At 34.2% G+C, this 25,018-nt stretch overlaps 3 protein-coding genes across 5 annotated transcripts; 1 reads left to right on the top strand and 2 right to left on the bottom strand.

The window, feature by feature from the left end:
• The first annotated feature begins 5,968 nt into the window (after positions 1-5,968).
• On the top strand, positions 5,969-9,415 carry LOC133284875 (probable polygalacturonase At1g80170). The gene is made up of 9 exons (XM_061481995.1): positions 5,969-6,204; positions 6,854-6,985; positions 7,116-7,286; positions 7,375-7,395; positions 7,500-7,707; positions 8,342-8,423; positions 8,506-8,614; positions 8,706-8,822; positions 9,120-9,415. The coding sequence occupies exons 1-9, from the start codon at positions 5,989-5,991 to the stop codon at positions 9,405-9,407; spliced, it is 1,344 nt and encodes a 447-aa protein (XP_061337979.1). The 5' UTR covers positions 5,969-5,988; the 3' UTR covers positions 9,408-9,415.
• On the bottom strand, positions 9,243-12,901 carry LOC133284876 (peptide deformylase 1A, chloroplastic/mitochondrial-like). Of its 2 annotated transcripts, none has more exons than XM_061481997.1 (5): positions 12,521-12,901; positions 12,246-12,335; positions 11,806-11,873; positions 10,450-10,726; positions 9,243-9,331 (listed from the first exon to the last, which is right to left on the bottom strand). In XM_061481997.1, exons 1-4 carry the CDS (start codon positions 12,893-12,895, stop codon positions 10,486-10,488), a joined length of 774 nt encoding a protein of 257 aa, XP_061337981.1. In that variant the 5' UTR covers positions 12,896-12,901; the 3' UTR covers positions 9,243-9,331; positions 10,450-10,485. The 2 variants fall into 2 exon arrangements, with proteins under 2 accessions (XP_061337981.1, XP_061337980.1); XM_061481996.1 differs by lacking the exon at positions 9,243-9,331 and adding an exon at positions 9,475-9,833.
• Positions 12,902-21,404: 8,503 nt separating this feature from the next.
• Positions 21,405-24,241, bottom strand: LOC133284877 (glyoxylase I 4-like). Of its 2 annotated transcripts, XM_061482000.1 has the most exons (4): positions 24,224-24,241; positions 22,382-22,539; positions 22,063-22,168; positions 21,405-21,792 (listed from the first exon to the last, which is right to left on the bottom strand). In XM_061482000.1, exons 2-4 carry the CDS (start codon positions 22,534-22,536, stop codon positions 21,547-21,549), a joined length of 507 nt encoding a protein of 168 aa, XP_061337984.1. In that variant the 5' UTR covers positions 22,537-22,539; positions 24,224-24,241; the 3' UTR covers positions 21,405-21,546. The 2 variants fall into 2 exon arrangements, with proteins under 2 accessions (XP_061337984.1, XP_061337983.1); XM_061481999.1 differs by lacking the exon at positions 24,224-24,241 and having other exon boundaries at positions 22,382-22,601.
• Between the last annotated feature and the right edge of the window lie 777 nt (positions 24,242-25,018).

The following is a 25,018-nucleotide window of genomic DNA, read 5'->3' on the forward strand; positions in this document are numbered from 1 at the left end:
CTTCCTGATTGGTGAAGACTACTTGAATGTAGTCTATGACGACTGTTCATGGGTTGTTGACTCAGGAGCATCCTTCCATGTCACACCTCACAAGGAGTTCTTTTTATCATATCAAGGCGGGGAATTTGGTATCGTGAAGATGAGTAACTAGGTTATTAGCAAGATAGTAGGAGTTGGAGAAGTCACGATGATGACTGACATGGGCTGTAGACTAGTTCTGAAGGAGGTCAGAGATGTTCCTGATATGAGGCTCAACCTCATATCGGCAGGAAAGCTCGATGAAGCTAGGTTGGTAAACTACTTTGGTGGAGGAAGATGGAAACTAGTCAAAGGTAGCTTGGTGGTAGCCCGATGTAAGAAAGAAGGGTCTCTCTGTGTCATACAAGGGTAAGTTGGCAATGAAGAGACAAATGCGGTGCAAGATGAATCAAGTTTGGAGCTCTGGCACAAATGACTCTGACACATAAGTAAGAAGGGTCTGTAAATGCTCGCCAAGAAGGAATTATTGCCAAACTTGAAAGGTCAACTTCTGGAGACATGCACACACTGTCTAGCCGGCAAGCAATGCCGAGTTTCATTCAAGAGACTGGACCATCTTAGAAGAAGGAGGTATGCTCTTGATCTTGTTCATACTGATGTGATTTTTATCTCAAAAAACTCACTAGGTAGTGCATTTTACTTCGTCACATTCATCGATGATCACTCCAGAAGAGTGTGGGTGACCTTGCTAAATTTGAAAGATCAAGTACTCCAAGCATTCAAGGATTTCCATGCAGGGATTGAAAGGGAGACCAACAGAAAGGGAGACCAACAGAAAGCTAAAGGCTGTCCGAGTTGGCAACAGTGGAGAATACCGAGGTCCAATTAAGATGTACTGCAGGGCGACAGGTATAAAGCTAGAGAAGACACCTCAGCTGAATGATGTAGAAGAAAGAATGAACCGGACAATTGAAAAATGAGTCTAAAATATGTTGTCACATGCCAAGCTTCTTAAGGTGTTCTAGGGAAAAGTCGTCTAGACTGCAGTCGACCTGATCATTTTACCACCTTAAGTCCTTTAGGAGACATCCTAGAAAAAATCTGGACAGGTAGGAAGGCAAAGTATGAGCATCTGAAGGTTTTCAAATGTTAGTCATTTGTGCAAATTTCCAAGGATGAAAGAACAAAGCTAGATGTCAAGACAAATGAGTGTGTTTATCTCGGCTCACCAAAGGACGAGTTTGGCTATTGTCTTTGGGACCCTGCCAACAGGAAGATTGTGAGGAGTTGAAATGTAGTGTTCTGGGAGAATCAGACTATTAAGGACATATAGAAGCCTAAGGTTCGAACTATTTTTTCATCATGAAGACCGCGTCTCTCGTGTCTGAACTAAAGCAGAGGAAGAATCCAATCAGCAGAACACTGAGGAGGGCGGACAACAGAAAAACCACCAACTGAAGGTGAGATAGATTCAGAACATGCGAAAGCCCGAGGTGAAATAGAAGAACCAGGTTTCAAGGATCAACCACAAACTCGACAATCTGTCTGAGTTAGACACCCTTCCACCAGATATCCTGTAGACGAGTATATAATCGTTGCAGAAGAAAAAGAGCCTCAGAATTATGAAGAGGCAGTGACCAGTGCTGAAAGGGAAGAATGGGAGAAAGTTATGCAAGATGAGATAAAATCCTTGCATGAGAATCGCAGTGTCGTATCGTGTCCTGTATCGGTGCAGCATAGGTATTAACATCTTAATATGAAGAAGGAACTTATGACCATTTTGTTACAAGTAACATGTCACTTTGTTCTTCACCAGTTAGGATCAGTAGCACTTCATGCAGTCTATGTAAAGAAAAATAATATCAATTTGCCTTCTCCCTAAACGTGTTATGAATGGTTGAATATCAACATCAACATTCCTTTTATCCCAAACTAGTTGGAGTTGGTGAATGGTTGAACATAAACAAAAATAAATTTTCCAAGAACAACTATACAAGAAATCAAACTAAGAATCACAAAATAATTTTATTATAGAAAACCTCCTCAATGTGAGGAGTAAAAATCACGGGATCGGTTTTGGAATCCACCTAAATTCTTCACTATAAACAGAAGTGAGATTACAAGTTGTCCACTAGAGCACCAATAAACAACTTGAACACAAGTTGTACAACAAACAAGAGGTATGCACACAAATACAACTTTTGGAAATTAATTTTTACAACTAGAAAATTTTACTAAAAAATCCTAACAATTAGATTAGATTAATACAAGGGAGGAACATATTCATCAAGTCTAAGGACAATCCAACAACTAATCAAAGACATGTCACTCTTGAGCAGTGTTTTAAAACTCGGCCTGGTCTTCGACTCGGTCGAGGTATAAGTTAGTGGATAATTGGTTCAACCGATTTAATTAAATTACATAATAAATATATTATAAGGTGCATTGGTTTAATTAAATTTATATTAAATTATATAATAAATATATTATAAGATGCATTTTAACCAACAAGTGAGGGTAACCTAGTGGTAAGTGATTACACTACTCACTCCCTTGAGCTGAGTTTGATTCTCAGCCATTGTAGTTTTTTGATACCCTTTTATGCTAAAAAAATTCCAGTTTGGTTTGACAATGGACCAAAACCCTTTACAAGTGATATCTCCATCAATGGACCAAGTGATAAACCATAATAAGACCTTAACGTTGTAGGTAAATGGGTCTTTTGCACTTATATGATATTCAAGTATTGGAGTCACACTAGCCTTCTGCGGAGGCCTTGAAACGTCATCATCTCCAAATACTTGGCCCATCCAAACTTTTGACTCTGATACCACTGCTGAGAATGTTATGCTGTTATTTAGAAGATAGTGAGTGATATTACATCACTAAGAGGTTTGAACCCATGTATAGAACAAAAGAGATAATGATCAGAAATATCATACACAGTGCAATGATGAAAAAAATTAGAACAAACTTATTTGATGTCAGTTTAATGGAACAGACAGATGAATGTATGCAGTATGAAGAATTAAATCCGAGCCCACAGAACGTGTCTCGTTAAGACAATTTGGCCCCTCACTGATGCCAAAGGGTTGATGGACAAAAGTCTCTCAGGATAGAACAGATTACGTCTGAGGAGTGGTGGCACTACCAGTCAACAGCCCAAACAAACACAACAATTGCCAGAGGAAAGTACACTGGAGAAAATTGAAAGGAGGATGAAAACCGGAAGAAGGAAAAATTTCGGCAGAGTAACAGTGCATAAAAACCAGATAATTTTTCTGGGGGGGTCAAGGTCTATTTATAGATACTGACCGGTCACGATGAACCGCCGCCGGCGACGAACTGTAGTTACTGACGGCCGCGAACGAGCACGACCAGTGACCGATTCGGTGAACAGGTACAACCGGTCACTGGTTCACGAAAGGTAAGAATCGGTTCGGTTCAAAATGATCAAAAACCGGCGGGTAGAAACGTTTGGGTTTGGAAAAAATTTGAGGGAAGCAACAGATAGTCACATGGGTATTTTGGACAAAAAATTAAAAAATAATTTACTACAAAATTATTTTTATTTAACACACACCGAACCGATCCGATCCGAACCGATCCAGCTCCTCCCCCCACAAAATGTGTAGTGACCCAAGGGCTAATTTAAGAGTGTGAGGTGGGAGCTTATAAACTCTCTCACCTCCTACTAGTTGTCCAATGTGGGACTTCTTAAACCCACACACCCCTTCAACTTCCCTTTCTTTTCTTCCTTAACTCACTTCTTATTCATTATCAATAGATTGTCTACACAATTTATATGTAAATTCCAACAGAGCCTAAAACCCTTTACTAATGATAACTCCATCGATGGGCCAAGCGATAAACTACAATAAATGGACAGACACCACATATTAATCCAAAACCTTAAGACTGTAGGTCTATAAATCTTTTGCACTTATATGGTATTCATTTAGTCTATTTCTAGCCAATGTGAAATTTCATACCATTACTCAGTTGAATATTTTCAACAAAAATGTCATTGAATTGGACTTTTGGGCTATTAAGAGAAAAGCCCAACAGCCCAGACAATAGGAGAAGGTTCAGGAAGTAGTTGTTAATGGAACTTTTCTTTCTAGCACTGATAATGGGGTGAGAATCAAAACGTGGCAACTAACCTTTACAAAACTATATATGCTTTCTTCCTCTCCTATATGTCACATGGTGGTTGTTCTTAGATGTTTATTAGGGTGGTGCTGGTTTTGTCTCCAAGATCACCTTGCAAAATGTATCAATGAAAAATGAATACATTGTATTCTGTTATACCATGTAAGTAAGTGTAAAGTAATTTTTTTTTCCTGCTGCTATCTCGGTCTCCTTTAAGGAAATTCCAATTTTCCAAGTCAGGTGCTGATACGATTTGACTTTTATTTCAGATTTAGTGTTCTCATTGCTTATCAGTGTCCTTAACCAACTATTTTCTTTATCTTGATAAAGGGTGAAAAACAAGCAAAACGATGTTGTGTAGGCAGTAGGCTAACAAAAAATGCATAAAGTTATGAAAGCAGTGTATAACAAAAAGGCTGAGGGGGTGGCAAAATACAAGTCACGTTACTAATTTCTTACTATTTGACGAAAATTGATTACTTGGCATAAATCATGAATAGCGTATGACATCTATGATATAAGCAAGGCTAAATAAATATTTCCATACATCTCTCGTGACTTAATTCAGTTAGATCAGTATTGTATTAATTGAAATAATGTTATAACAATTTTAATTTTATAGTTCTCTCCAAGTTTGATGAGAAAAACTTAACTGTTTTACCTTAAACTCATGATGAAGCCTCTTTGTTAAGTCATTTGTGAAAGTGACTCATTCTCATCAAATAATAATGGTAGTACCGATCTCGTCCTAAATCGGTCTAGTCGCGCGAAGTGATGAACTGAATAAAATATCTCAAAAAAAAAAAAAACAAAAAAAAAGTGACCCACTTTCCTCTTCCCTATAGCCATTTCTTTTCACAACGCATTAGATTAATTCAGCCACTTCAATTCTCCAATTTTTTTTTACACCTCTTTGGATAAAAAATTTGTCTGTTTGGCGCGCGGGACAGGACTTCCAAAATTTCATCATATGGATTCACTCATCCAAATGAGAAAAGAACAAGATTTCAAGAGAACCTAGAGAAGGAAATTTCGCCTCTTGCAAGTGTTGGACCAACATAAAGACGAATTCTACGGCCAAATTATACAATCTTGTTGCTATCCAGCTAGAAACATATAATTGATATTTTCTTTTTAACATTTTCTTTACTGTTTTATAAAATCTTATTTTGCTCCCTTCAAATAATTTGGATATACTCTCTATTAATGAAACTAACATATAATTTCATCAAATAATAAATAATGTAATGAAAAAAGAATATCAAATAATGTGTTGCTATTATTTTTTTAGGTAAGATATTTTGCTTGTTCAACATAAATGTTTGAATTTTTCTTGCTTTGACATAACAAATCCTGAATATAACAATTAGATTTAGATAAAATTTTTATGACATTCAGATTCAATTTAGATATATTAAATTTAGAGAAATAATGAGATAACAATCTCATGCAATAGAGACAAAATAGTGAGATTTACTATTTTTTTTAAATAGTAGATCCCACTATTTTATCTATAATTATCTCATGCAACATGAGATAAATACATCCTTTAAATTTGTGTCCAATTTCATAAATATAGACAACAACTCTCTTGGCCCAAGTGACACTGATATAACTTCATGACTTTTATGAAGTGTGTATTTTGTTTGAAATGTGGTTACCCACTTTTTGTTTTATTAAATTTGCGAGTGTTCATTTATAGAAAAGGGGTTGATGTTTTCTTGCATGTTAGTGGGTAACCGACTGCTCCTAGTTAACAGCAAGTAACTAGCTAAACCAATAAAATCTTGTAACATTGTATCAGCAGGTTATTGTCTGTATCATTTGAATTCAGAATTGGTCTGAATCTGACAGAAAATGAAGAACCTCGTATATTGTTCATCTTCAACATTTGTCATTATCTTCATTCATGTAAATATACTTGTAAGTCCATATCTCCCTCATGCAGAAGGTTTTGACTCTGTTATTCAGCTCTCACATTCAGGGTTGAGCAAAACCCGAACCAGATCTAAACGGGTTCTTTCTGTTTGTGATTATGGTGCTAAAGGGGATGGCCTTCATAATGACACCCAGGTAATGACTCAATTTTAAAACTTTTTCATCGCTTTTCTATATTTGGTGATCCTCTGCTGAAATTGTTTTTTTTTCTTATTGTCCTCTGTTCCCCACCATTGGAATGATGATTTTCTTGTTTAAAGGCCTCAACTTTTGTGGTTTTCAGCTTATTTGACGTTGTGGGTTCATTTTTATTTTTATTTTTTTCAAGATTTTTCATGTTCTAAAAGATGTAACCATCGTCTCATAATGCTGTAAATAAGCAAGTATTTCTAGAGACTTTACTGCAACAAGAAAATCAGTGAAAGTTATTGAACCAATTTTCTTAAAAATTTTAAGTTGAAGGAATGATGTTTATTCAGAGTGTCAATAATAGAGGAGGGTAAGTGGGGTGGTGGTTCTTCTTAAAACTTGAGCAAAGTATTGAGATTCATTACTTGCAAATGTTTATGCCAAATCAATGAGAATAAACATGCAAAATACATGTAAATAATTGATTATTCATGCAGTCCAGTTTTCTTTCCTTTCATGATAGCTGATAAATATTTGATAATTTGTCTGACAGAACTAGGTAGGATTAGGAATCTCTCCACCTTTAACAGCAAACACAATACACGGTCACCGTGATATTATTAAACCGTCTCTTGACTTTGTTTATCTTTTTCAGGCCTTCTTAGAAGCTTGGAATATCGCTTGTTCTCTCTCTGGGTCTATAAAGGTTGTTTTTCCATATGGGAAAACTTTTCTTATACATCCAACTGACATAGGTGGGCCTTGTCGATCTAAGATCACTTTGATGGTATGCAACAAGAGTTTAATCTCCTAGATATTGCAGTAAATTTTTGTCATCTGCATCTTTCAATTCCTGAATGAAGTATGTCTTCATGGAAAATGTTTTATTTACTTGATTACTTTCAAATTTATAATAGATCTCTGGTACAATAGTTGCACCTCAAGATCCTGCAGTTTGGGATGGTTTAAATCAGCGCAAATGGCTTTACTTCCATGGGGTGAAACACCTTGCTGTAGATGGTGGAGGGAGGATCAATGGAATGGGACAGGAATGGTGGGCCAGATCTTGCAAGATCAACCGCACAAATGTATTGCTACCTGGCAAGCTTAAATTCATATTTAGTTGAAGTTTAATCATCTGTGTAACTAAAGTGAATTCAAAATATCATGTTGCAGCCATGTCATCCTGCTCCAACGGTTAGTGGCAGCTTCAAAATATGGAGCAAAACAGTTCGTTTACCTAATCTGATACATTACTTAAGCCTTCTATTAGCTGAATATAAACCACATTTACACTGCAGGCCCTGACTTTTCATAGATGCAAGAATCTGAAAGTCAGAAACCTTATGCTGCTAAATAGCCAACAAATGCACATGGCATTCAATAGCTGTATGCGGGTTGTTGCATCCAATCTCAAGGTATTAGCACCTGCGTTCAGCCCTAATACTGATGGAATCCACGTCAGTGCTGCAAAGAGGGTTGAGATCACGGATAGTGTAATTAGAACAGGTAGGTTATCCTCAACCAAGTGCAAAATATTAGCTGTACTTTTCTTGAAAGATATTATGGTTTCAGCAGTAATTTTAACATGTAATTTACTTTAGATAATATAATTATTAAATAGTGAGTCTTATTTTAGAAAACATACATACCTCCTATTAGTAAAAATTAGGATCAGCAGAATGAAATCACACTAGTTTAATGTTCTTGGAATCGTATGATAACAATGAATAAACTGAATAGATATCAGATTTTATTTTTGGGGGGGATTGTGGAACTGTCTGAATATGATATGCATGTAAATTCTTACATGTTATTTTCAGCATGTATAGCTTCTTAATAACTTCGGACCAAGTTTGATGTTGTTGTTAGAAAACATGAAAGATCAGGTAAGAAAATGCATGTGCAACTTGAGCAGCAAACCAGCAATAATGTAATTGTGAAATTCCAAGCAAATGGGTAAATCATTTATAAAATTAAACGAAAGTGCAATATAAGAAACAAATAAACATGTTCCAGAATAAACTCTGTGAAAGTGCAATGATGAATTTGATTGTTGACTTGTTTGAAGTTCCAGAATAAACTTTGTGACCAAGTAATGTGTCAGAAGAAAAATATTTCACTGCACCATGTTCAATTTCAGGTGATGACTGCATCTCAATAGTAAGAAATTCTTCGCGGGTCCAGATCAGAAACATTACTTGTGGTCCAGGCCATGGCATAAGGTGAAAGTAATTTTCACTTTGAGTTTACTAAGACATTAAGTAGTAGAATAACTGTTAACCGATACTGGAACCTATTCTTCAGCATTGGTAGCTTGGGAAAATCGAAGGCATGGGAGAAGGTGGAAAACATAAATGTTAATGGAGCTTACCTTTACAACACTGATAATGGGGTGAGAATCAAAACATGGCAGGTAAGCTTCTTCACAACTGAAGCACTTTCTTTGCTTCGTATGTCATACACTGATGTACAAATGGACTGACTTAACCTCAAATTTTCGTCAGGGCGGGCATGGTTTTGCCTCCAAGATCACATTCCAGAATATCTTGATGGAAAATGTGTCCAATCCAATAATAATAGATCAATACTACTGTGATTCACGACATCCATGTGAGAATCAGGTATTGAATTTTTGGAGGTTTTTGCAGGGTCGTTATGTAAATATGCCTGTATGATCATTGAGGGAATAGCCTATGTGGTTTTGAAAAAAAATTATGATTTGGAGAATATAATAGGTGATTGCATTATATGCATTGATCATATATCATTAGAATCGCACATTCTTCTCAATCTCTAAGGAGGATTAGTCCTTAATGTTTCCTTTAAAATATGATACAAACATTCGTGTTGTAATAACGTAATTAAACTGAATCTAAAGTATGATATGCAAGAATGTAATGTCCTGTATCTGAATGCAGACTTCGGCTGTGAAATTGGGGAACATATCTTTCATTGATATTGAAGGAACTTCAGCCACCGAAGAAGCAATTAAATTTGCTTGCAGTGATGCTTTACCATGTGAACGATTATATCTGGAAAATATTTATCTTGCATCAATGTTCGGAGGAATCACAAGATCTTCTTGCTGGCAAGCCCATGGTTCTAGTCGGGGTATGGTGTATCCTCCTGCCTGTTTTTCAAGCAGTAATGATTTCATTAGACAGAATGTCTGGTTAGAGTCAAACCCTGCTATTCATTCCGTCTGAACAAGGTAGTGTGTACATATTAAAATGAGTACATGCATCCCTTAATAATTATTTTGCAGACTATTGTTTACGGGGAATTAAGATATGTTGAACACTGTATATAATTCGTATATATGCATGCACTTTCAACGTTGAGTTATTTTCCTTATTGTCTGCTCTTTTCTTTTAGGTCAAATTCCGATGATCTGTTTTAAGTCTCGTCTTGTCTCTAAACAATAAACATCATGATTGAATAATTTCACTACAAAATTAGGCTCAACCGTACAAACAAGTTAAAACACATTCAAATGGTTTTTCTTAACACTAACAAGAACTTTTGTACCACTTTCATGCATTAGAAGTGCAAATTCTCCTGCATCTTCATAGCATCACTAGGATAGAATAAGTCAGAAGATGAGCTCAAGTGGTATAAGCAGAAGCAGCCACCTGGAATGTCCATTAAAAAACACCCAACATCATACCGACAAAGAAAAAAAAAGAAAGAAAAAATCCAAATTGTCATAAGATATACACGAGTTAGAAAAAAGCTAGGCTAAATCAATATCTAAGGTATTGAAACTTATTTGAAGCGAATTGATCAGATTGCAATAACAATTATTGCAACATGATAATTGTAAAGAACCAATTCAACCCAAAAGCTTAAGCTATTGGGTGAGGACATTAATGTTTTATATATCTCAACACGTCCCTTCACACGAGAGTCCACTGAACTTGAAGAGTGGACAATACACAGGCTCACCTACCTGTGTGAAGAAAAAAATTCCACTAGAAAGAAAGTGGGCGGCGGTGAGGATCGAATCCGGTACACCGAGACTCTGATACCATGTAAAGAACCAATTCAACCCAAAAGCTTAAACTATTGGGTGAGGCTACATTGATGATTTTATATATCTCAACAATAACAATGAAAATTGGGGGAAACTTACTTATTCCCAAATGGAGACAATATTTCTAACATAATGCATCTGGACTAACATGCTACTATCTAAAAAATGTCAAGTTTCCACTAACGTGCACAAGTAACTTGTGTTGATGCCCTTACCAGAGGCAACTCCAGCCTCAAGCTCAAAAACCAGCATTAGCGAGGGCCAAGTTTGGGGCACCCATGGGCAAGAGGAAGATTCGTATTTTCTGCACTTCTGAAAGTTCTAGGTGTCATCTTATCAACATACAGGATTCCATCCAGGTGATCACACTCATGTTGTAAAATCCGGGCCTGCCAACCAGAAGCATTAATTTTGATGGTTTCACCATAACGATCAAAACCTTCAACCTCAACATCAAGGTACCGCTCTAGCACAGCTCCATATCCATTAACACTGCAAAATGTTATTACAGATGAAGATGTTCATGGTACCCTGGATATATCATAGTCGCAGACAATATTGCCACAAAAATATAAAGTAAGCCAGAATTATCATTTTTTAAATTATGACTACACTATTGAAAAGGCTATTACCTACATCAATAATTAATCCAATAAATCCAATTAGGCTGGAGGAAAATCTCACTCAAAAAGTGGCATATTTACAATAAGAGGGCTGGATAATATTAAGAGATCCTACTGTTCTATTGCACATGCCCCTTTGGGGAACTGCACCCATGTTCGTGCATTATACTCATGGTACTTCAATATTGACAAATTAAAATCTAGAAATGTTTAAATTAAGCGTTAAACCTCCACAAAAGCTAATGAATATTGGATGTCACATTTAACAAAAGAAGAAAAAAAGGGAAAAAAACAAATACAAGTTCCCACCAGATTTTAAAAGTCTGACATACATAGGGTTGAGTAAGATAAACTTAAGAATAAGCCAGATCAGTATTTGGGGAATACAGTGTTTTGAAATCATCTAAGCAAATCCAAACAATCATCTTCTGGTTAATTTATAAATATTAGCAACGCTGTTATGTATTGGTTACATGGATGTCAACTGAGATGTATCACCAAATAAAGAATCCATGTTTGTGGAAGAAAATTAGGATTTTGCTACTTCAATCACATCAACTCTGAAGCATTTGTTTAAATGGAAGCATATATACACATAATGATATAGGTTAAAAGAAAATCATTAGATGATGTCATAGAATTTGCTTCGATTATTGCATCTTGGTCTTCTTTATTATGCTAAAGTAATTGACAAAAAATAAGGGTATAATATTGGTCCATGAAATTTCAGATGAAGTTTTCTTACTCAAGAAAGCAACAACAATATCAAGAGTCTGGACATACAGCTTAAATATTCAATTAAGATAAGTACAATTCCTATAAGTTTAATATCAAGAGTCACAGAATCATACAATGAACCCGAACGAGAACCGATTGATAATCTGCAAAGAAAGCATGGTAACAGAAAAAGGATAAAGTGAAAAAGTTGTTAATAAATTATTGCCACACCTCAAGCACGCTTCAAAAAATAGGGCAGTCCTGTTGCTCTTCTTCTTAAGCTTGGGATTAAGGATAACCTGCCTCAAGAGAACTGAATGAATGTGTATTGGGAAAAAAGAGTATCATTTTAAAGGAGACAAGTTTGTGTCATTTCAGTTGATTTACACAAAGTATGGCCAGTCATACTTTGTGTAAATCTGAAAAGTTGCTTTTTCTCTTCCTCTCTCTCCAGTCACATCCCTGACTTGTAAAATAAAATAAAATAAAAACTTTTTAGATTTATACAAAATATGACCGGTCATACTTTGTGTAAGTCACTAAAACAACACAACTTGTGTCCTTTTAAATGACACACATTAAACTCGTATGTATTATGGAAGTAACAGTCCTTGAGGACAAAACCGTGAATTTCATTTCAATGCTCTCCTTTTGTTTGCAGATGTACATACCAAAAGATCAAAAGGTCTACTATCTTGTGCTTCGATCTCTTCCTTTGTAAAATAACTCATATATTCTTCTGTATTCTCCAAAACAATTATCTGCATACATAAAAATACAAAAAACGCATGCTTTTATAGAAATGCATTTTGTCTAACTCATAAAATTATTCACATATTTCTCATTATTATTCCAGCATTCTCCAAGTTAATAGAAAGTATACACAACACGAAAAAAAGGACTAATTTTTACACACATTTCAAAATGGGTAACCCTAAAAACAAACCCTTAAGGGAATTCCAATCTGTGGTGCAGCAAGACCAACACCAGTAGCATTCCTCATAACCCGAATCATGTCATCGATGATCTTCTGCACTTTCTCAGACTTCATCTCGACGGCATCAACTTCACGCGCTGGCTGGTGCAGAACAGGGTCTCCAGCTTTCACAATTTTCGGCAAGTTCAATTTTTCAAACCATCCTGAAGATGATGATGCTGCTGCCGCCGAGCTGAACATGAAACGACTCGTCGTCGTCGTCGATACTGAGGTTCCATTTGTGGTGTTATCTGAAGCCGAAGGTGTTACGAGACAGTTTAGGAGAACACATATCGGAATCAGACGCAAACGGAACGACGCCGCTAACCGCCGCAGCGCTTCCATGCTTTCTGCTTTCCACTAATTTAATTTTTTTTTTAATTTTGGATTTAATGTTTAGGATATAAATTTATGGGTATGCTCACACAACGTTACTATTAATATTACTATCAATCAATTTAACTGATAGATAGATCGATTATGTTAATTCAATAATTATATTAATTTCTTCATTTCCATCTTTGGATTTGGATGGTTATGATTCCTCATATTTATTGTGAAAGCATTAAATATGAAAAATCATAACCATACAAAAATAAAAATAAATATAAAGTATTAAATATTAAGAATCATAACTATACATAAAAATAAATATAACCTTAGATCACGGTGAAATTGATTAGTAATAACATTCTTAATTGGTTGTTACAATATCTTACTTCATAAATTTATCTTTAACATATATAAAAGTAAAAGTGTATACTTTTATGTTATTTTATTTTTCTCTTCTATTTATATGAAAACCATACATTTTTATTATGTATGTTTATTATCTCCTCATAAGCAATATACCCTTTAATTTTCACCATCTAAGAGTTTAGGATATATTAGCAATTTAATCCACAAGTTATTGCTATGTAATGTAAGAGTTAATATCTAAATCTGTAAAACTCGATTCAAATTTGGTAAATTTTAAAACTAACCTGTGCAAATAATTACGATTAGAATTAAAAATTGAGCTGTAAATAAATAATAATGCGAGGGACGAAATAATTAAAGGAAAATCTTTTAAAGGAGGTAAAGTTATGTCATTTTAAGTGAGAAAAATAGATAGATAATAGAGGATAAAAAATGAACAAAAAAATAAAGATGTGAATTTTATCTCTTTATATGAGTGAAATAATATAAGTTATATTAGTTAAAAGGACAAATATTTTTCTCATAATTAAAATAAGATAACTATGCTCGTTACAATTAAGTCATCATTTCAATGTTTTATTGGGTTAACTCTGAATATGGGCTGGGCTTGGTTTTAGGCTTCGGCCTGCATCATTATCACGACCAAAGAGAGTGATGGCTATTTGCATAAAAGCCCAATTATGAATAATTTTAGTGTGTAAAATATTTTTGGAAAAAGTATTTATTATTTTAAATAATATAAATAATAAATATAATATAATTTCATATTATTTTTAATAAAACTATGTTATTTTAGTGTATTTTTTCATTTTCTCTTATCCACTTTTTTTCTTCTAATTTTATAAAAAAATTAAAAATGAAAAAAATATCAAAAACACAATAAAATGACATAATTTAATTAAAAATGACACAAAGTTGTATCATTTAAAATGACAAGCACTTACCTAAATGTTTTTACATATTATTTATTATTAAACGAATATTATGTAGGTCTCATTAAAAACAGAGTAGACCTAAGTTTTTAGTGAAATCCACATGAAATTTATCTAATAATAAAGAATGCGTTAGAAAGATTATCCCTTATAATAGAGACACTCTAGAGATTAATTGTTATTTAAAGATTATGTTCACTTTTTCTGCAGTTACTGCGGATAAGTTATCCGCAGTAAGCCCAATACGACGTTGTTTTGAGGCGAAAATCATGGTGTTTTTGTAATTTTAATTTATTTCAACGTTATTATAGTATTTATAATTATAATTTTCTAATTTTTCAATTCCAAAATAACGTTATTTTGAAAGTAAATGCAGATAAATTATCTGCATTAACTGCAGAAATATTTTTCTGTTAAAGATTTTACCTTATTTTTTATTTTTTTGTAATAAGGTTTTACCTTATTTTATCTTATTTTCCTTCAACTCAGAATAGAAGTATACTAAAAAGATGTTTGCTTATGTTTGAGTTTATAACTAGACCACTAATATAAATATTTCACATACTTTTTTTCATAATTAATAATATTAAAAAATTTGTTTCATCGAAAAATATCTAAAACTCAAGTTTGAACATTATTATGCCCTCTAAGTTTATCATTCTTTTCGTTATATATCATTAACAGCTAGATATATAATCAATAAAATCTCTTTTGAATTATCTCTTTTGAATTGCATACAATTCAAGTCAATTTGAATGTGGTAAACCCATACAAAATATATTTTACAATTTGTAATTCAAATTCATCATATAAAATAATAGTTAATATTGTATATTCTATAATCGTAATTAACGTACTTTAGCATTTTTATTATTCATCACATGTTTATGTCTATAATTTATGATAATGCTTTATGTCCCCTCAGCATTACCCTTTACAAAACTGTTTTGGTAAGAGGTTTTTTTTAGAATGATTGGGAAAGTGAAGATGAATATCCAAAAATACAACGTTTGATAGCATACTTTAAATAATTTTCCTATCAATCTCATTTACATAACAATATACTATTATGTGTAATATTGGCAAAATTTGACCATTTGAGAGGGTTGTATTCTCATTACCCCAGCAAATAAAAAAATAGCATTTCTCAATTTAGGACACAAATATCCTTTGACTTAATATGTCAAAAGAAAGCTCAAGAGAGAGTGAGAGTCTAACATATTTTCATAAAATCATCCTATTTTTTCAATAATATTTTACATTCAATCAAAATAGACTTAGAAAATTTACACCAATATTTCGGATAATATTTCGGCTTATTAAATAATTTTTTTTTTAACTTTCCTACTAAACTTATTTTTTCAAGTAAATTTTTTTTTCTCCTCTATCAAACACTTTTATTTTATAGCCAAATAACAAGAACAGTATTCAACAACCACACATTAATGGCGATGGACGGTGGAGGCTCACTCAAGAGTCAAGACTTCATAAAAGGTACTTCTATATGGGCATAAGTAAGTAATGCAGAGAGGTTTCCCTATTAACATTTTTGGCATTTCTAGGATATGGTGTGGAGTATGGAGTGTGGACATGTATTAATAATTAAGAACCCCATGTGGTATAGCAGCTTCCCATGCCTCTCAAGTCTCAATCACATGCGTATCTTGATTTTTAAATTTCATTTCATTTTCTTACCTTTGTGCATGCAATGCACCTATTCTAGTCTAATATGTATATGGGGCAGGTTATATTTACAAATTTTTTTGTTTACAAACTCTTACAAACTACACTATGTAGGATCGGTCCTACATTAATCCCACAGTGTACGACCGGTCTTACATTAGTGTAATTGCAAAAAAAGTTTGTAAACGGATCCTATCCCTATGTATATAGCTTAGGGAGGTCGGTGTAGATGCGTACTAAATGTTGCCCATTAATTAGTCTTCAGAATTCAATTAAAGTAAGCATTGTCCTAATTACTTGACTCGTCAAACATGGCGTTTTCAAAGGCATTAATCCATATGACCATGTCTTAAGCCGCAAGATGGAATGGAATGGTCTCCTGTACATGGCACATCCGTGTGGGACTATGACAATTGGTGGATAAGATCTACTTTGACCCTGAAAGGCTGAAACTTCAAACTTCAGAAAAGGCAATTTCACTGTTACAGCTTTGAAATTTCTCCTACTTTAAATAAAATTCTCATTTTAATAATTAAATAAATAAACCCTTCTAAATAGAGAAATGCATTAGTAAAGGAATGCAATCATCTCTTGCTTTGCATGTACGGAGAAAATCATTTGATGCATAGAGAGTAAATGTAGAAATTGGATTCCATTTCTCCAGCCTGAAGTCATACGTACTAATTATTTTAAGTGTTTTGTTGACATGTTATACAGTTCAAATAATAAAGTTATTTACCAAAATGTGTAAGTCAGTTGCTGCATTAGAGTTGAATAGTAGAAAGGAAAGTACTTCGGTTCGATCCTCACATGTCACCTTTGCGAGGGGCTTAAAATCTTTATCCCTGGCCCGCTCCGCACTCCGGATTAGTTTTATAGCCGGCTCAAAGAGCCAAAACTTGTGGGGTTATCGGGGAGAACCTACTCGCCTCGAAGAAATATGTTAGAGTTATTTCCAAAAAAAAAAGAAATATGTTAGAGTTATATAAAATCATTAATGTAACATCACCTAACAACTTAAGCTTTTGGGTTGAATTGATTTTTTACATGGTATTAGAGTTTTTGTGTCACGGATTGGATCATCACCGCCCCTCACTTTCACTTGTGGAATTTCTGAACACAGGTAGGCTGAGGTCTGATGTATCATCCACTCTTCAAGTTCAATGGGCTCTTATATGTGAGGGAGCGTGTTAGAGTTATATAAAACCATTAATGTAGCCTCACCCAATAACTTAAGTTTTTGAATTGAATTGGTTGTTTACGTAATTATGGTATGTTTCCAAAATAATAATAATAATAAAGTTATTTATAATATAGATGTGAAAAATGTGATATTAACGTCACACTTACTGAATGAGGAAAAGCATTATGCTTTCTTCAACCAATTGACAAATTGATTTTAATATTTGTGTGTCATTGACAAGCGTATGCATTTACTACGCTTAGCATATTGGACCAGCTAGATATTCTCCACATCTTTTTGCTTTTAACTTTAGTTTGAAGGGAAGAGCAGGGGTGTGGGGGCAAGGTAAAAAGTAAACACGAAGATTAAGGTGAGGGAAATAAAGGCATCTATCAATTAGAAAGTAGAAGTAGAAATTACATATTCCCTTTTAATTGTTGCTAACAATATAATATAACTTCTTTTTCTTTTAGGTAAACATATAATATATCTTTATCTATATAAGGAAGCACATGAGGGTGCCTATGAAGCATCCATTTCATTGTTAACACAATTCAGGCTTAGAGAAGCAACAATGATTAGAAGGAGCTATATCCAACCTTCACTCCACAAGCAACAAGCTTCTTCATCAAACGAACAAAGAGAGGAAGAGAAGAGAAACACAAGTTCAAATGGGGTAATGAAGAAAGAAGCCCCTGAGACAAAGAAGCTAGAGAGGAAGCCCATCGAAGACATCAACGCCAGTGCTGATGCCTTCATCAAGAACTTCAGGCAACAGCTTCTCATTCAAAGGCTCCAATCCATTGAGAATTACGAGCAAATGCTTGCAAGGGGGCTCTAGCACTACCAATTATCCTTTTATTAAATATTTCTATCATATGATATATGGTTAAGGAAAAATTATATTTACAAACTCTTAGAAATTATATTATGTCTGACCGGTAATACACTCTTAAGTAGAGTATTACTGGTCAGACATATTGTAGTTTGTAAGTTTGTAAAAAAAAGAAAGTTTATAAACAAATCTTTCCCCTGTATGGCTATTGTAACTACATAAGCTTGTGTAGGTAACATTTCTATTGCATGATTTGTTGTTTCTTTTTCCGCTCTTTAATATTGAAGCATGGTTTAGAGAGATAAGAGAAACAAGGTACAGAATAATTAGACAGTGCTTGCAAAAGTGGTGCATAAATGAATTATCTGTATTGACTATATGTGTTCTTCATTTGGCTTATGAATTATGACTGTAAGGTCTACTACATATAATGGAAATTATAGATCCTTCATATACCTCATTCGCATGCTTCTCTTCTAATGATTTTAATATTAACATTAAAATGGTATCTCATCTTATTTTTTATTTTAGAAACAAAAGGAAGTACATAAAAATAGAAACAAAAAGATATATAGGTTGTGCTAGTTGCAGCACATGCGTTGCAGTGTCCTATTTCCATTATATCATTTTGAATCAAAGGCCAGCAATCCAGTTCTGGTTGAAAGAATTTGTGGTTAATTAGCCACTCTTGTCTATAGTCCAAATTTCATGTTAATTCTAATCCAAAGTAGGAGCATAGTTGTGCAACCATATAGTTTTCTATGCCAAGATTTTTTGAAAATTCAGAGATCCACCTACCTCCTTCATATCGAGATCTTTGGCCCTGCATAACTTAAATCATTTTACATTGACCTTTATCGAACCCTTCTTGGGAAATCATTTATTGGATATTCAAGTGTGATTAAGTTTCACCCATAAACCTAATATTTCAAGATTTTGACTTAATATATGATGTCAGATCTGTTTGATATGATTGAATTATTTTAATCCATTGGTAGTGGTCTTTCATGTAACAAGAATTTTGCACTTTTCACTTTATCCCTGATTTCACAGGTGGTTCTTATCATTGATTCTTCTCTGAAGACTCTTGAAAAAAAATGGTAGGATTACTCAAGCAAAGTATTTAATGATAAATTGGTCTTGAAGTGTGGGCAGTGGTCACACTTTGTAGGAGATGAATTTTAAGTAGCTTTAATGATTGATGAATGGGGGGCTCTATTAGTTATGTGAAAATTGATGTTTAACTTCTTTAGACATCAGCTTTTTTTTTTTGAAATATTCCATCGCTTCATCTCTTCGCGATTAGTCCGATTCGGGGCAGGTCCAGCATTAAGGCTTTAAACTCCTCCAAAAGGTGGTACTGGGGAGGTTCGAACACATGTCCTCACCCCCACCTGCTCAGCTCCCATGCGCCAACTGAGCTACCACCATTTGGTCTTTAGACATCAGCTTTAGATATAAACCACATCATCCATATATTTTTATGTGTGGTTTGTGGAGTTAATTTTATCTCTAATAACCATAGAAATTTTAAACCAATAAATAAATATTATTACACCGATTCAATGTTCGTGTTAAGAAATTTGCGTGTGTTTTTAAATGAATTTAGCATAGAAAAGTTTCAAGAACATATATAGAATATTATTTTTTTTAACCAGACATTTTCTTAAAATTGAAAATGAATATTTTTTTAATAAAAAATTTATCTGAGTTTTTTACTGTCGTTTTTTTGAAAGGAAACCAAACTAATTCTGAGTATACTACTAATTACAATTTATGTCTTAAAAAGGTTCCCGAATGGGTAAAAAATAAGACATATTTAGTGTATGTTTAGAAATATTTCAAATATGAAATAAATTAATTCAAACACATTTATTATCACACAATGCAAAAAATTATTGTTACTAACTTTTTAAAAAGGTCAAACACAAGATGAGAAAATATATAACAGAAGGTGAAATGCCCATATAGAGATATCTTGGGCTTAGAACCAACATCTACCACAGACTCAAAGGATTAATACTCATTTTTTCCAAAAAAAAAGAAAAGAAAAAAAGAATCAATACTCATTTGGGCTCTTGTCCATAATATCATTCAGCAATGCGCTATCTAGTGAAATTCAATATTTTCGGAAAGCCCATCAAAGCAAACCGGCTTAGCATGGAAACCGACTCAAATCCTACTTAATGTTATATTTGGTTGCAATCCCAAAATTAATTCTGGATCTTGAAATACTTAGGAAAAACCCTAAACACACCTAAAAAAAAAACTATAATTGTTTCCAAAAAAAAAAAACTATAATTGGTCATTGACTTTGATATCATGAGAACTATTTTATCTAAAAATTTAAACTATTAAATAATGAACATTAATTTGATAATTTTATATTAAATTTATCTAGCACCTTCAGCCAGGACTATGCTAGTTAAAATTTCGATTTAAATCTGTGATTTTATGATTTTTTTTAATCACAACAATTTCATCAAAATTTGAAACACTTTTATGTTTTTATAATTTTTTACTATTTCTTTTACGTTAGGATTTTACATTTTATATTTTTTTATCCTCTTTTCAATTTTAAGTAAAATCCTAATTTTAGCTACGATCAGAAATAAAGCACATGTCGTTTTTCGCAATTGCAGCCATTCCCAATCCATGCATTTGAAACTAAAATATTTGGTGAGCTGGACCAGTTGGTTGCAATAAATTCACCATGGTGCCATGAAATCATATAAGTGCCATAAAATTGCCATATCTGAATCTGCTTTTCTGTTTCTTTACGTAGATATCGAGTCAGCCTATCTACAATTAATAACTTACATTACATCCCTATTATATATTTTTCAGTTTCAACTTTTCATCTGAGTCAGCTTGTCACATGAAATTTTTTAACTTAATATTCGACATCGATATACTATTTTATTTTGTATATAAAATCATGTATCTCTACGAGTTTGTTGATACCAAATATGCATTTATGAAAGATCACATCATGATGAAAATGTTTTTGATTTTCACCTAACTCGACTCACGATGGTTAGTTCATCCCATACACATTGGTTATTTATTTTAAAATCTTGAGTTTATCTAGAAAATAATTTTTCTTGCTCCTTATGTAATCAAATAATTAAGAATCAATAAATTAGCATTCGGCAACATCTATATCATTTTATCGACCTAAACAAGGCTGCAGTATATTTTTCCATTATTTATTTTAGTTGAGCAAGGTTGCAATTCTTACTAAACAATTATCTTGCTTACACTACCTACTATAGTTGCCAGTTGCCACTTTCGTGCTTCCCTGATAGAATGTTGACAAAGGCTGAAGCTAAAGACATTAGAAAATTATTTTATCTCTAATTTATTGTGTATACTTAATTAGTTAACCACATAATCATCTCATTTGCTGTAATTTATATGTGTTTCAATTGGCCTCAAAAAAAGGAAGTGGTCACTTAGCAAATGATGTAAGAAATGACCAACTTTAAAAAAATTCAGATATTGGCAAAAGTACCATACTTTTTTTATAAAGAACAACTGTGGAATTGTTTATTATAGCAAAAGGAATATAATCATAAGAAGAGAATGACACATTGACAACTAGACAACATAAAAAGGAGGAGTTTAATTAGTTAACTTTTCCACATTCACCACCCCAAAGGCTTCACACATGCTGTATCTGCTGTTGGTGCTGCATCATCTGAAGGTTCACTAGAGAGCATGATCTAACCATCTCACCCCCTAAGGGAACCACAGGGAGGCTATCACAATTGCAAATCTCAATCATAAAGCCATCAGGGTCATGAAAAAACAACTGATCTACTTGGATCCCACCTTCCTCTACCATTGCACGCACATAACCAATCTCCATTTCCTTCAGCTTCTTTTCCACTGCTCCCATGCTTTCACACTGTTCATCACAAGGACAAAAAATTCAACCACTTTGTCATTTCATCAAAGCACTGTCTAACAATTATATACATACAAAAAAAAAAAACAATGATATACATACAAATTCTTACATGTTAAAGTATAACAAAAGAAAAAAAGTATCTTACAACTAAATAAGGGACAGGGTCTAGAACTTTAAACAAATACAATCAATTTTGCACTCAGCCAAATTGAATTAAGCATTTGATTTGCAGTTTAAATGAACATTGTCATTGTACTAAAGTCTTACCTGGAATGATATATGATTATCCTTTGGATTAATTTCTGTCTTCCTTGGAACGTTCCCTGGATCCTCTGCTTGCAGCAAGTGAATTCCAATCCCGTAGCCAAATAGCCTGTGCATTGATCACATGATAAAAAATAAATAAATAAAACCAAAACTCAGTGAGAAAAACCCATCAAAAACTTTCTCCCCAATAGAAAACAACAACATAAGTAAATTTGGATAAAGTTTTCATCTTTTTGTATTTTTAATCTCAAGAAGCCACTTGGGCAATTTATTTATATTTTCAATTGAAATCCCTTGTTTGTTTCAAATAATAAATTACCATGCCCCATCAAAATCAAATGATCCTGGCCTCCTGATGGGAAAAAACCCAAGAACATTCTGGTAGAAGTTCATAGAATCTTCCAATGATGTGCAGATAAGGGAGATATGGTTCACAGACTTTAGGCGAAGAGGGTTTCCTACACTTTCCTTCATTTTCTTGAGAGAATGGTAAAGAAGATGAAAATGAATGAGAAAAGAGAGAGAGAGAGAGATAGAAAGTAATCACACAAGTCCACCAATGAAAGCAAAATGGGTGCTCTATATATAGAGGCTATCAGGGGTGAAACATGTGTGCCACGTGTCAGACTGGATTTCATTGACACGTCATTTCCACATGCTAATTTGGAAAATGCTGAATAGGATCATATGCGTACCCCAAGGATGTCTCCTATCCACATTAATGTTGAATAGGATCCGCCAAAATTCAATACAATGTATAACTATTTTTCTTAATGAAATTTCAATTTCACTTCCAAATCATTGAGGAACATCATTCCCTACTACAGTTGACTCTTGAACTGCGGAAAATGTATTTATGAATCCAATCAACCATCATTTTCAAATAACATTTTTCATCCATTCTTTTGCTTAATCATTCATTCGTTATCTGGTATGTGATTAGAGCATGTGATTTATATTGCATATGAAGAAAAATGAATTGATTTTGTGATTATAATACCCCAAAAGGTATGTGAATTATCTTTTGTTGGTTACAAATGCTAATGGGCTGTACATGTTATATTTTTAGGCCCAAATTGTTACTGAAGGAAGAAGGAAAGGACTAGGCCAGACCTAAAGCTAAAGCCCAACTAGACCAGACCTAAAGCCAAAGCCCAACGATTGCAAGAAAAGAAAAGAAACAAAAGAAAGGAAAGGAGAGACAGAGTCAGGAAATACGGAAGCCAAAAGAAAGAGGAAAAAAGGAGAAACCCTAGCACCCGTAGTGAGCGTGCTCATCTCTGCGAAGCTTCGTCTCAAGCCATCCCTAACCCTTGCCACAAATCAACCCATAAGGTCAGACCGTCCTCTTCTTACCGCTCATCCGTCCAAAATAACCCACATCCACAGTCCATTAAGGAAAGACAAAAAGAAAAACCCTAGCGACTACTTTTGGTTCCGAAAAAGCTAAACAAAAATCCGTTACTTAGTGGAGGCTGGAGCGATTGTGAGCACACACCAGTGTACGGGTTGAAGGAGCAACAATTCCATTCAGATTGTCTGAGCAGAGGAGTGGAGCTTGGTGGGGACCACCCACTTGCAGCGCACAAGCAGCGTGTCATACTGCTGAGCTGGAGCAAAAGAGGAATATTGTGCAAAGAAGGAAAGGAGAGCTATAAAAAGGAGAGCAAGGAGTAAGTGAGGGGGCTCTCTCTTTGATTCAGCTTTGGAATTTTATTTTTCTGGTCTTCTGAATATTTTTTCGAATTTTTATTTCTGTTCTGTAATGAGACTCATATGATGAGCCTTATGCATGTCCCTACAGCACTGTGAATTCCGGTTGTTAGGACCAGTGCTGTAGTTTTATTTTTTTTTATATTCTGTAATATTTGAGTTTTCCTTTACTGTTTTGTAAAGCTCCATTCTCATGGATAGGAGCTAAACTTTTTATAGGTTGGGTGTAGGTACCCGAACCACAATCGTAAATCTGTGCTGAATGCTATTTTGTCGAAGTTGATTCCCTGTTCTTTTTAACATTGTGCTTTAATTTATTTATGCTACTGTTGAGGCCTGATAATAGGATATGAGTTTGGGAATTAGTGATGGTCCTCAAAAGTCGAGGCCCATTAAGTGTAAATTGTTCCACAAAACCCATGTTTGGTTATAAATCACTCCCCTCAACCTTCTTCTTTCCAAATAGAGCAACTGTTTTGAATAGTGGACCAGAGCAATACCGAAAATGGGAATTAAGGTAGATCTGGAGCAAATTTAACATTATCTTTTTCACATATGACTATTGGGTTAGTTTGCTTTGTTCAGGACACCTAAGGCCATCAGAAGGAACCACAAAATGAAGAGAGAGGAAGGAGGGTTGCGCAGAAAGGAAAAACCTGCTGTAGTACAACAGCAGTCAAAGAAGGCAATGAGAAGCCGCCACGTCAGCCACAACAGAGAAGGTGGAGGTGCTACCTCTACTACAGTACGGAAGCAAGGGAGCTGAGCAATCAAAAGCAGCCACGTCAGCTGCAGCAGAAGGAGTGGAGGTGCCTCCCTGAATCCGATACTCCTACTCACAAAGGGAGCCAAAAGCAAGGGGAACCACTTCCATTTAAGGCCAAGCTGGCAAGAAGCAAGGCTACGATTGGAGAGGATTTAGACAAAGCATGACCCTTGATGAAAGGAACAATGGAGATCAAATGAAGAACCCTATAAAAGGAACAAGCAATCCTCATAAAGGGAATCATCAACGCCCATCCTAGGACTCGTTATCTCTTTGTTTTCTTTTTGTAAAAATGCTCACTAGGAGCTAACTTCCTCTAAGTAGGTGAGGGTTCCATAGAAGTAATCTCTTTTATCTTAGGATAACTTTGTAAGGAACACATATTTTATAAATGAATTTTGAGTTGCTCTTTGGTTTAATTTATTGATTTTGTGAAACCCTTTGGGCTGGCAACCTCATCCCGGGTCCACTCGGTTG

The sequence above is a fragment of the Gastrolobium bilobum genome, unplaced genomic scaffold (assembly GCF_033153095.1).
Source record: "Gastrolobium bilobum isolate Gb01-03AN ecotype WA unplaced genomic scaffold, APGP_CSIRO_Gbil_v1 utg9753, whole genome shotgun sequence".
Taxonomy (NCBI): Eukaryota; Viridiplantae; Streptophyta; class Magnoliopsida; order Fabales; family Fabaceae; genus Gastrolobium; species Gastrolobium bilobum.